This window comes from Acanthopagrus latus, chromosome 10 (genome assembly GCF_904848185.1).
Source record: "Acanthopagrus latus isolate v.2019 chromosome 10, fAcaLat1.1, whole genome shotgun sequence".
Classification (NCBI taxonomy): Eukaryota; Metazoa; Chordata; class Actinopteri; order Spariformes; family Sparidae; genus Acanthopagrus; species Acanthopagrus latus.
This window is the reverse complement of record NC_051048.1, coordinates 12625029-12637800: the sequence shown is the minus strand read 5'-3', so window position 1 is coordinate 12637800 and position 12772 is coordinate 12625029. Positions and strand designations below refer to the sequence as shown.

Here is a 12772-nt window from a genome sequence, read left to right as displayed (position 1 = left end):
GTTTTTTCTAATAAATTAAGAAAGTTGTGGTCTGCTTGTTGTTCAGATCTACAGTTAAGACAGATCTTGAACTTGGCTATGATCAGAAAACGAAACATAAAGCTTGGGAATGAGACACACTTCAGTTTAATCTGCCTTCACTCCGGTATGAAGCTTCAGTCATCTCGTCCGGTATTAGATCAGGATTTATGGTTTAAGCAAGGATCAAGGAGTGAGGAAATGTCAAGGAAATCAGGATGGATGTTGGGTAGGTGAGGACCCACTCAGGTCTCAAGTCTTTGAGCTAGAGTCCAAGTCAAGTCTCTTATGGCTGTATTTTGCATTCTATCATCTGCTGCATGCCATCTGGTCTGCTTAGAGTACTGCAGAGTTATATCTAAGGAATTCAAAGCATGTAGTGTGTTATCATCACTCTTTTATCTATTCGCATAGATAATTATCAACACTGTTTAGTTGTTTGGTATACAAGCACTTTGCAATGCAATATGAAAGAAAAGAACACACAATGCAAGCCTTCATTTAAGATTAAAAACTGTATCTTGGTTTGTAATCTAAATACACAGCTACAGTAGCTATATGCAAAAGACTATTGTGGCCAAATGACCTGAAATACACTGCAATAAACTGGTGATATTAAAACATGAACAGTTTTGTTCAAAAAAAGGTATCGACCATTTGTGAAAACCGGCACCTTTCTTTGTGTGTCAAAAATGATTCCTTGCATTAAAGTAAAACTCCCGGTGAAATATAATTGGAGTTATTGGCTTTCTGAAGTCCTTTTCTCACAGAACAGAACGTTTATGTGGATGCAATTTTCTGTGTTGTTTAACACTGAACATCAGCTGACTTTTTTTTTTTCCTGAAAGCAATGTTTGTGTTTTGGAATGAAAGTCATCAAAACCATGCTTTCTCTTTTTTTGCTTCCACCAGTTCTAGGTTTATTTAAGTAGCACACTGTACTAAGTGTGTGTAGCATGTGCTGAGGTTAACTTTCACATTAGCAGCCTATCCGGGTGTGTCTTCAGGTACTTGATAAAGTTTGATGTCGTCGACCCAGCATCCTTATATTCCTTTCTGCAAACGTTGCATTTGGCGATTCTTTTGTTTGCCTTGTGTTTAAGTTCTATAGGCCAAGCACATGACAAATGGGAGAGCAGCAGTCGGTGTGCTCGTCGACATAGTGTTGTTGACAGCTGTAGCCACCAGATTCGTAAGGTAATGCATGAGGGAATGACGTTCAACTCGTCAAACACTTTCTTAATGTTGATGCGCCAAATGCAGATTTGATTCATTTAAAGGAGCACTCTGTAGTTTTGAGGAAGAAATGTTAATCAGCAGCGAAAGAGCTTCATTAGCTGATTTTCTGCCCAAGCAAACTAAATAGGCAAGGGAATTCATCAACACCCATCTATAAACCCTATCACCATTAATAACACCACCAATTCCATATAGCTATATGTCAACAACATACTGTTGTATATTGATAAAATTGAGTTGGATCTTGATAAATGATCTTATCTCAAGAAGTCTCCCCAAGCACCAATCACCTGTAAAGATGGACGTACTACAACAAACACATTTCTTGTAATCTATTTTACCTTTACCACCACCAACAGACTACTGGGACAAAATCCACCCAATTTATTTGGGGTGGATAAAAAACATGTTTAAAGCTAACAACCCTCCAACGTCATAAAAGAGATGGTGGTCTCTCAGTCAGAATTTTTAGTCATTCTTAGGCCAATGGTGGATTGGCTCAATCAAAACAGATTAGATTAGATTAGATAGGCTTTATTTATCCCACAACGGGAAAGGTGACTTGTTACTACAGCAGCAAGATTCAACAAATATGGGGAAAAAAATCAAACAAATATGCATGAAGTTAAAATAGGAAAAAAAATACGATATTTACAAAAAAACCAATATGATATTTACAAAAAACAAACAAGTGAGTGGAAAGTAGTTGTTCAGGTAGTGCTTGAGTTAAACAGTCTGATGGCTGTGGGGATAAATGATCTGCGGTAGCCCTCCGTCTTACACAGTGTGTTTAGTGAGTCTGCTGCTGAAAGAGCTGCTCCTATTCACATGCCCAGCCTGGAGTGAAAAAGCTGTTCAAACTCTTGAAAATACGTATAATGAAAATGGGCTCTTTAGTGACTTGCATCTCTGTCTTACAATTTTACAGTCATCCACGAAGGCAAACGGGGTGCCATGGAACACTCCTCTTAATACTCATCCTTTGCAAAAGAAAGATCGAACGAGAGGTCTGGTTTCTCAACTATATTCACTCTTCCGGACCACTGCCTGTAAATCTCTCTCCATTGTGCATTTATGGACTAAAGAACTGACACACTATTTTGTTGACGGTTCAGTGAACTGGGATGGTACATGGAGTTAAACAGTTGCGGCCTTTAAAAACCCAGATCATCAGCAGATCCAATTATATTCACAGGACTTGCCTCACTCCAAGGAAAGTCTACCTCATCTCAGTTATCATCCCCCAACTGCATATTGTGCCCTGATGGACTAAAGGGGACTTACAAATGAAGTGGGAATGCTGTATCGATCTAAATAATTTCAATAAAATATACATATACATAACATGTATAACAAAGGTCTGTTTATTTTTGAAAGCTTTAATGCGGAAATGTTACATATTACTACAACAATTATCTCAAGAAATAGTACTCTCACATGCAGATGTAAAGTCTCTGTATTTCAAAGCTGATGACAGTTTCAAGTATGGCACATTATTTTATATATTGTAGTGAATGATTCTCTCAGCCAGATTTATTTATTCATGACATTTTTTTTTTTTTGTTTTTCTTTAATAAATCAATCGATCAATTAACTCTGTCTAAGCCTATCAAGCTCAGACAAAAGAGGAGGCTCACAGAGGGAGACGTGAAAGCAACGCTAATCAAATCCATACCTTGTTTTCTCGAGCGCCGAGCCAAACACGGGGAGATTATAACCGGATGACAGATGATTTGGACTTCAAAATAAAAGCCACACATGTCTTGGGAAAAACACACCGTCAAGATCGAGTCCGATTACATTTGTAAACAGGCCCACACTGAGCGAAATCGTTACAAATGAGATCAGACTATGTAGGCTAGTAAATATATAGTAAAGCCTGATCACACGGTTGAGGGTAATGAATGCCCCTTCAGGTTTCTGGCTGAGGACCTGCAGATGTGGCATGCAGCAGCCCTCAGCAGCAGGTGTGACAGCTGCACGTTATCAGGCTGATTAGCTTGCTGATAAATAGGCCAGGAAACAGGTGTTTACTCTGTTGAGCTTTGCAAGTTTACAAACAGGTGCCGGAAATGCAGAAAGGACAAGGTTCAGCTTGAACCACAGGCTGTTGAGCTCAACATCCACTTTGTATATACACAAATATGTCACTCTGTCTCTAAATAAAGTAAATTGGGGTTTTTAGCCTAATCAGGGTTTTCCTACATGGCAAACTGGGATGTATTTGGAGCTGATGGAGTGGAAAACATTCTAAGTTCTGTATAGTATAAAAATGATAACAAATTGATCCGTAAAATGCAATGCACGCAGAGCAATTTCCGCTCTGCTTTTATAGCTTGTACTTCAGATTTTACGACGAGAAACCTGGGGGAAAGTCCCCATTACTTGGCCACTCAAGTTTAAGGGCTCTGTACACTGTCAGTTGTTGCATTTAAAACCTCTCCGGTGTGTTTTGTCATCTTCTTGATCCAACACAGAGCTGAGCTTTTCAGTTCACACCGAGTCACATCTCAAATGTCTCTTGGAGAGTGCATCTACTGGAGTTGTTCAGATGTGTGTGATCTTGTCAAGTTGTTACTATGGACGACTACAGAACAAGATATCAAGTGGACAGCTGTACAGTCTTTAAACATTGAATCAGATGGAGTATAATGTGTCAACTTTAGTCAAAGTTTTGTTATTTGTCTCTAGAAGACATTTTAACTGGCTGCAATTTATCTCTAAATGTATTTTCTTAAACCATCCTTCCTACATAAAACAATTGCTAATTCCATATAGGTCATCGCATAGTCTAAGGCATAGTGACCATCCTTATTTCTTTGTTCCTAGAATTCTTAAGGAAACTGGGCAACATGCCTCTAAATTTAAAGCTCCATCTGATTGGAACAACTTGCCCGGCACACTTAGATCCATTACCTCATTTCATCTCTTTAAAACAACTGTTTTCACTTATCATTTGTCTGCGTGTGTTATTTGGCTTTATGTACTGTATTTTCTGTATCTTTGTGTTAAGGACCCCCTTGAAAATGAGATGGTTCATCTCAAGGGGTTTATCCTTCTAATGAATGTACATTTGCATTGAAAGCACAGACAGCTAATGTGCTGCATTTACCTGCTTGTAAGAAGCTGTGATATCTGCTTGGAGAAGCTCTTAGGACAAAAGTCACCAGTTGTTTTATTGCATGAAACTTCTAAAAACTTTTTTTTTCCCCAAAGGACTGATACTTAAAGTAACTACAATTTTAAGATTAAATATTCATTTAGTCGTTTTACACCAGGGTTGTAGAATGAAACTTGACTTTAAGTCCCTTTGTACTGCACAAGAAAAAACAAATTATCTTATGGATTCTATTCTCAAGTAACTACTGCACTTAAATACATTTTTGAGGAACTTAGCTTGAGTATTTCCATATTCTGCGATTTTCTACTTCCATGCCACAACATTTAGTTGGTTACTTTAGTTACCAGTTACTTGTCAGACTCAGATTATTTAGCGTTAATAACTATTATTGATACCACCGCATCAACTCACTCACACCAGTAAAACATACTGAGATGTAAACTTTGTCATATTTGTTTTTGCAGTTGGTTTACAACAAGTCAAATTCTCTACTAACAGTAACTGACAACAGACTAACTGAGCCAATGTGCACATCAATGGAACTGTGACTTCAGGAATGCCATTGCCACGTGAACTTCAATACAGGAGGTGAAATGTTTATGTGCCCTAAGGTGTTTGTGGGGCCCTGTGGCCCTGGGCCCTAAGTCAACTGCTCATTCTGCAGCTACCTCTGCTTGAATGGCATAATCCTGAATCAATTCAACCTGATATGTAAGGAAAAATCACTTTCCTTAAAAACAGTTTTCTCTTGTGGCTGATGTTAGCTACAGATGCTGGTTGGCCATACATTTCCAACTTGACAATGGGGGTTTTAGTCCTTTTCAGGCCATCCATAGGACAGTTTGACATTTAGTCAACCCCTGTGGGTGCAACTCCTGTGTGTTTTTACAGGTTTAATGCGTGCTGCTAACCAGCCTGTAGGTGTGTGTGTGCGCCTGAGATTGTGTAAACCAGTAAAAACAGCTCTAAACACGCAGAGCCTCAGCCTCTCACGGCGAATTTGACGTGAAACCGCGGGTCTACTTATGTCGCAGTCAAATGATCCCTCTGAGGAAAGAAATGATCCTGAACAGTCCCGTGCTCGTCGTCGCGTGGCTCTGTCGTTGACGCGTTGCCTCGTGCTGTATTGTGACGGTCCACACAGGAAGTGGTGTGTGCTGCACCGCCGTGCTTGACGCTGAGTGGAGTCAGCTCGGGAGGCAGAGTTGAACAACGGCGAGGCAAAGGAGGACGGTCGGCGGTACCGAGGGTCACAGGGATGTACAGTAAACACAGGCAGAAAAATGCCCAAATATCACCGGCAAAATGTGGACGTTTGCTCGTTTTTCTTTCTTTTCTGTTGCTGAATGGCACACTGGAACGAGCCAGCGGAAACACTGGAGAACAAGGTAAAGAAAAAAGAGCGGACCCGCCGCCAAACTTCTTCTAGCATCTACCAGTTGCGTGTTGCGTTAAAGCTCAGTAGATGAAAGTGGGTGACCGCTTTAAAGTGTGTCATTCAGTCCAATGGGTTTTAGAGGAAGCCTGATTGTTTGGCGTGACAGCATTGAAACTTTTTTCTGAGAGTAATTAGCCGCTATAAAAAGAGGGGGGCGGTGTTAGCCAAATTCTATTTTGAAAAACTGTAATTTAAAGCAGCCTTGCTTTCTATACAAAGGTGCAAGCCATACATGACCCATAGAACCTTTCTTGAATAACACTGATTTATTCCTCTGACTGCCAGAGGCACCAACGCATACCCACTGAATACCACTGTGATAACATCTCTACTTTTATTGCCGGGTCTGCGGTTACTTCCACAACTGCCCCCTCTTCAGACTGATAGGTGGTGGGCTCTGTGGGGGGGAAATAAGGTCAAACGATTTTAAAAGTTGATATTATGGAGTCTTATCCTCAGAGCCAAAATGGAGGGAGGACGTGAATTATTCGAAAAACAACCAGTCATGTGTTTTCTAGCATGTTAACATTTCACCGTATGCAAGGAAACATTAAATTCTAAGTTATCAAACGTGGTTCGGGTAAACGTCTCTGAATCCGTGCGCGCATCGAAGCGAGCGGCTTTCCGTTAACTAAATGTTAAAAAGATTATTTTGCAGTTATTGTTAGATTTGTATTGTAACATACCGACCGTGTAAATGCATTCAGGGTTAATGATTGTAGTATTTGTGTTAAAAATGTTTCGCTGCGAAAGTACAGTCTCGGCGCCGTCCTCTTTGTGCGTTGTCCATAAAAGGCAGCAGTTGAGAGAAATACAGGCGCACAGCGGACCGGTACAGTAAGAGGAGCCCACACTACACACAGTCCGGTTTCTCTGGACTATGGACGAAACCACAAAATTCTTCAGTGAAGTCTGTTCGATCTGTTCTGCCCTCACAGTTAAGGGTCTGTCCTCCTGGCTTGAGTCCTGGCAGCACTCAGTCCATTTGACATGATCATAAAATGAGCCCTTAAGCTTCAGTTGAACATGTTCATATCCCATTCTCAGCCAGTCAGATAAAGGTCAACTTGTATGTTAGTGGCTGGTATGAAGATGCATCGTCCTGCCCTGACTAGTCATGTGGAATGAGCTACCCCAAGGCAGAGTAAGACTCAGACAATAAACCCCATTCATACAAGATGTTCCAAGTTAATGTAGTTTTCAACCCGTGTGTTTCTGTGTGTGTTTGTGTGAGAGTGTGTGTGTGTGTGTTTGACATTGTACCACTGTATCAGATGCTGTCAGCAGCTCTGCAATAAGTCCGTCTTGTGTAGTTTGTAATGTTCCGTTGTATTACTGTTGTCAGTTTTGAGGCTGTTGTTGTGGGCAGTGTTGTCCTGGACGTGTGTAGGCTGTTTATAATATTATTCAGTCCACACACTGTATGTAACATTCAGATAATTGTGACTGTAACTGATGATTTGATCTCTAGAGGCTGTACACTTTTTTGTTTGATAGCCTTAATTGCCTCAGTATAGTCAGTAGTAAGTGGTGTAATGTGAAATTTACCATACTGTGCCAAACCAATGTGATAATTGTCATGCAGCATTCAGTGTCTGTAATGGAAACACTTCCTAAGGTCCCATTTTGTCACTGGAGCCTCTTGAACCTCACCTCACAGTAAGGTCAGGGGTCACATGCTAGCTGCATAGCTAATAGATATTCAGTGGCTTGCTTAAGTACTGTCACTACCCGATCTGAGTGGCTGCCTGATGCGAGTTGCGTATGCGCAAGTACGTCTCTTATCTTGGAAAGATACGCATGGCAAACAGACATGGACAGACCACATATGGAGATGCAGTAAAAGCAGAAATGTGTTAAGTAAAGAAAAAGAAGGTATTAAGTATATTTTTATTTGTCTCTATCGTACACATTTGACACCAGCCAATGTATTGAATTCTTTTATTAAGCTGTATTAATCACTTTTTGTTCTGTTTCATGCATATGTATGAGCTACATATTTATATGAACATTTAAAACATCAGATGACAATTCAATTCAAGTCAAAGGGCTTGCTGAAGCATAAATGCATCATTTATTTTTAAGTATTCTGACACTGACATTAAAAGCAAAATAAACATTAAAGAAGATGCTATTCTACGACAGGTAACAAGTCACTGGCATCCAAAATATTTATTTAATAGCAATAAGAGCCCGACCAATACAGACTTTTTGGGGCAGATGACGATATTAGAGAGTAAAAAATGTCTGATAACCTAGATATCGGCCAATTACATTTTTACATAAAAAAATAGATAAAAAACACATAACCTATTTTTTGATGCCTTAAATAAAGTTCTAGCACTGATGACAAAGATATGAATTGAAGGTACAACACTTTACTGTTTTTATTGTCAAAAATGCAGGTGCAGGTAATGATAATAAAAATTAACATTATGTATTAGTTAGATGGGACATTTTTCTTATTGCAAGGCATGTCTAAATGAATATGGCTTAATTTACAAATGATTAATTGAGTTAGTAATTATTATTATCTATATTTAGGTAATATGTATGTGCATAAGCGACATAATGGGTAAAGTCACTGGTAAAACATTATTTTAAATGCACCTCTCTGATGCTCTCTAAATGTTAACTCACATTTTCTCTACTCTATCATTCTGAACCATTAAGTCATTAGCCCTTTTCACAAAGAGACGCAGCAGGTGTGGTTCGCCAGTTCTCCGCTGTTGGTTTTTCACACAGAGCCATGCAGCTCCGCCTTAATGACGAACCGCTGTATAATTCACACAGAAAGCCGGCGCTGCAGCTCCGAAAGAGGCGTGACGGTACACGTCATGATGTCCGTGTTTTTTTTCAAGGTGTTTCCCCGGTGTCCTCCTGTTAATCTAAACATGTACCTGCTAATGGTTTATAATCATATGCATGCTGTTATAATTTGTTGTGACTGAGATCCTGACCCACCAAACATCCAAAGTGCCAAATTTACGTTTTGCACTCTAAATTACATAATCAAATAATTGGCGTCAGTAAACTGGACACTGTCTGACACTGTCACTCACGGTGACAGAGGCTGTTTCCTGGGGGAAATTTGACTGAAGTCTCATTTGGGAGGGCTGACCGTCGCAGCCATTTTTTTTCAACACAAACATTTTGTGAGTTAAAGTTTTTTGGCGATGATAAAAGTACTGGTCGAAGATTCCTGTGTTGCCTGCTGGCGGTGGCTGCGACAGACTCTGCAAAACATACCTACACCAAAACTTTGACTTTATTAAAACAACTACCGCCATAGTTTATCTAACGCTGAATTTAATACTGACATTTTACTACTAAACCACTGTGAAATTAGCTCACTTATATTGTTGATATTTTAACGTAGTACAAAACAAAAAAAAAAAAAAACGTACTATAATTGGTCACATCCAGCCACCCGCTAACTTTCTGGTCCACCAACTAATTTTGATTAAATCCGCTAGTTCTGTGTTTACCATCGCACGGAGAGGGCTGCTCTACCACAGCACCGGATGACGAGCTAACATCCATGCTAGCTGCCTCATCGACCCATGGCTCAGCCAACTCCTGGTCAACAGGTTAACCAGCGAGTTCAGTGTCTCTGCGTTTTTTGGCCTTTTCTTTGTGGCATCCCGTTATGTTCAATGACAAGTAGCCTAGTTTGTGTGTCATGACAGTAGCAGTGTTTTGTGGGGTGTGGCGTATTAGGTGATGAAAAAGACACTTGACCTCAGACCCGCTGTGTGTTCACGTGTTGACCATCAGATGTCACCATTGTGCTTTCAACTTTTATACTGATGTATACAAACCTATTTTGAATAAATAAGTAATCAATGCTTAGTCTGGAGGTGGGAAGTTTAAGCCTGGTGGGCCGAAAACCTGTACCTCCAGAGGCGTATCAGTTTTGGAGCGAAATGTCACCCATCGCCACCTCTGAGACATTCACACAGAGGCGGTGGTGGAGAATTGGCGCAGGATCCCTGCATCCAAACGGCAATGTGAATGGGGCTATTATCAACCAAACAAACCTTTTCTTACTTAATGTTATCAAGACCTGTAATCTTTTGCAATATTTATTTTGTAGTGTATAATGGTCACAAATAGTCAAGAGATTCCCTCCCTTATTGGTTGCAGGGGGAACTCTGAATGTAGGGCGATTTAATCCAATGTAAAAAACAAAACAAAACAACAAAACACCCGGCACTGCTGTGAATATAGCCCTAATGTGTTCCTTCGTAAGGTTAGCGTTAATCGGCAAGTGAAATTGTGATCAATAAGAGTGACATGATGGTTGTTGCAGAAGAGGAAAGGATGGGGACATGACCTGTACGTTATTAGTTTACTTCCAGGCCAGCAATGCATTTCACTAAACACGACTGTCCATGATAAGTAACTAGTAACTAAAGTTGTCAGACAAAAGTGGTGAAGAAAAAAGTTGATTATTTGTAGAGGTGGAAAGTTTTACAAAATGGAACGTGCCTCGGATTTGTACTTGATTAAATGTACTTCATTACATTCACCATCCCAGTTCAATATGAACACAGACACTGGCTAGTAAGCAGTTAATTTGTTGTATTAAATATATAACAGCACATGTCCCACACTTGTTTCCCTCTGCTAAACTGGCAGCTGGTCTAACAGAAGAGGATTGTGCCACTTCTCCTCTCTGCTCCCCAACCAGTCTGTCTTCCTCCTCCCTTTGTGTTTCACCATATTGTGTCATTTTTTTTGTCCATCCATGACTTTGTATCAGCATTTTCTTATGCAGCATAGTGCCAACCAGTAATGCACCAGTTAATTGGCCACAGATCATAACTGGCCAAAAAAACTCCAAATAGAACAGTGATAATTGGATGTTCCTCTTTTCCAACTGTCTGGACTCCAACTGCTTAAAAATACCCTCCAAAAGAACAATATGGACATCAGGAGAGTGGTGATTGTGTGCCATTAGAACTGGGAGCTGATCTGCCGCAGTCAGCACAACTACAGTCATCAACCATCACATCATCCATCTGCCATCACAAGTTCATCTCTGAAAATGGTCATATATACATATACACATGTATTCCCCCCATTACAATTCTTTTTTTCCCCCTCAACGTACAAGATAACTCACTCGAATTGAGGGTCAAACGACAGAGGATCTCATTCACTGTTCAGATTGTAAAGCCCACTGAGGCAATGTGATTTTGTGCTATATAAATAACATCTGATCTGATGTGGCCAGAATTTTGGTTCAACATAGAACACAAAAACATAAACTAACAACAACAGAATGTGAAGAAATAACAGTATTGATTTTTTGTGAAGGATTTCTGTGTATTATGTTGCCGAGGTGCCTGCTAATGTTAGCGTGCTAACCAGCACGCCATGGCCTGTCCTGTCTCGTATTACTGGTTTGTACCATGCGGTGATCTGAGTCTGATAGCCCTCGTACCTTCAACTGGGAGTAACATGCGAGTGATGTGTGTGCTACTTAGTCTGCTAAGTAAACAAAATGAACTCACAAAAAGGTAGATATATATTACACATATTTTCTATAGAACTTCCCAGTGTCTGAATCAAGTGTATCTTTATTAATGAAGCAGGATGAGCTTAATTACTTCATTAACTCACTGTAAAAACACACTTCATCAAAACTCAACATCAATGAAATAAAATTGACCAAAACTCTCTTCGTTTATCTTTACCCAATCACCTCTAGTTTGTTCCAAATAAATCCTCAGTTCACAGAGTAAATAGATAGATATTCCAACTCTCTTGCAGTGTAGGAATCAGAATCAGGAATCAGGAATCATAATCAATCCTGAAATTAATCAAAACTTGACAAGTCCCCCCCCCCCACTGCACAAACACAAGCAGTTTAGATCAGAACACAAACTAGTTTCTGTTCTTAGGTAGTGAAATGGTGCAGAAAGGAGTTCTGCTGGTTTGGGAAGCCTTCACTTGTTCGGTTTGTTTAGTCCTACTGAAGGATCCATGACCACTGAAACACACATGATGAGAAGCACAGCTGCCCCCAGTGCAGGAGGAGGTTCATACCAAGGCTTGAACTGCTGAAAAACACCATGTTAGCAGTTTTAGTGGAGTAACTGAAGAAGACTGGACTCTACACTGCTCCTGCTGATCACTGCTGTGCTGGACCTGAAGATCTGGCCTGTGATTTCTGCACTGGGACAAATCTGAAAGCCACAAAGTCCTATCTGGTCTGTCTGGCCTCTTATTGTGAGGAACACCTCCAACCTCATCATGAATTACCTATATTTGAAAAACACAAGCAGGTGGAGCCCTCCTAGAAGCTCCAGGAGAACGTTTGCTCTCGTCATGATGAGGCGATGAAGGTGTTCATCCGTACTGATGAGCAGTGGATCCTTTATCTCTGCTCTGCGGAGGGACATAAAGGCCACAACACAGAGCCAGCTGCAGCAGAGAGGACTGAGAGGCAGAGATCAAAGGTGAGTCGTCAAACCGTTCTGCAGAGAATCGACGACAGAGAGGACGACATGAAGATGCTTCAAGAGGAGATGGAGGCCATCAATCGCGCTGCTGATAAAGCAGTGGAGGACAGAGAAGAGAAGAGCTTCACTGAGCTGATCCGTGTCATGGAGAAAAGATGCTCTGATGTGAAGCAGCAGGTCAGCAGGAAAGTTGGGTCAAAGAGCTTCAGGAGAATCTGGAGCAGGAGATCACTGAACTGAAGAGGAGAGGCGCTGAGCTGAAGAATCTCTCACACACAGAGGATCACAACCACTTTCCACACAACTACCCCTCACTGTCAGCACTTAGTGAGTCTACACACTCATCCAGCATCAATATCAGTCCTCTGAAGTAGTTTAAGGATGTGACAGCAGCTGTGTCAGAGGTCAGAGATAAACTACAGGACGTTCTGAGAGAGACATGGACAAACATCTCACTGACAGTGACTGGAGTGGATGTTTTACTGC

The 12772-nt window shown here is 40.6% G+C and overlaps 1 protein-coding gene across 1 annotated transcript in view; it reads left to right on the top strand.

Annotated features, from left to right (window-relative positions):
- Positions 1–5282: 5282 nt before the first annotated feature.
- adam19a (ADAM metallopeptidase domain 19a) overlaps positions 5283–12772 on the top strand; it is a 189337-nt gene continuing 181847 nt past the window's right edge. Inside the window, exon 1 of the mRNA XM_037112871.1 lies at positions 5283–5766. Coding sequence (XP_036968766.1) covers positions 5637–5766 — 130 coding nt within the window. The 5' untranslated portion in view covers positions 5283–5636. The remainder of the gene's footprint in view (positions 5767–12772) is intronic.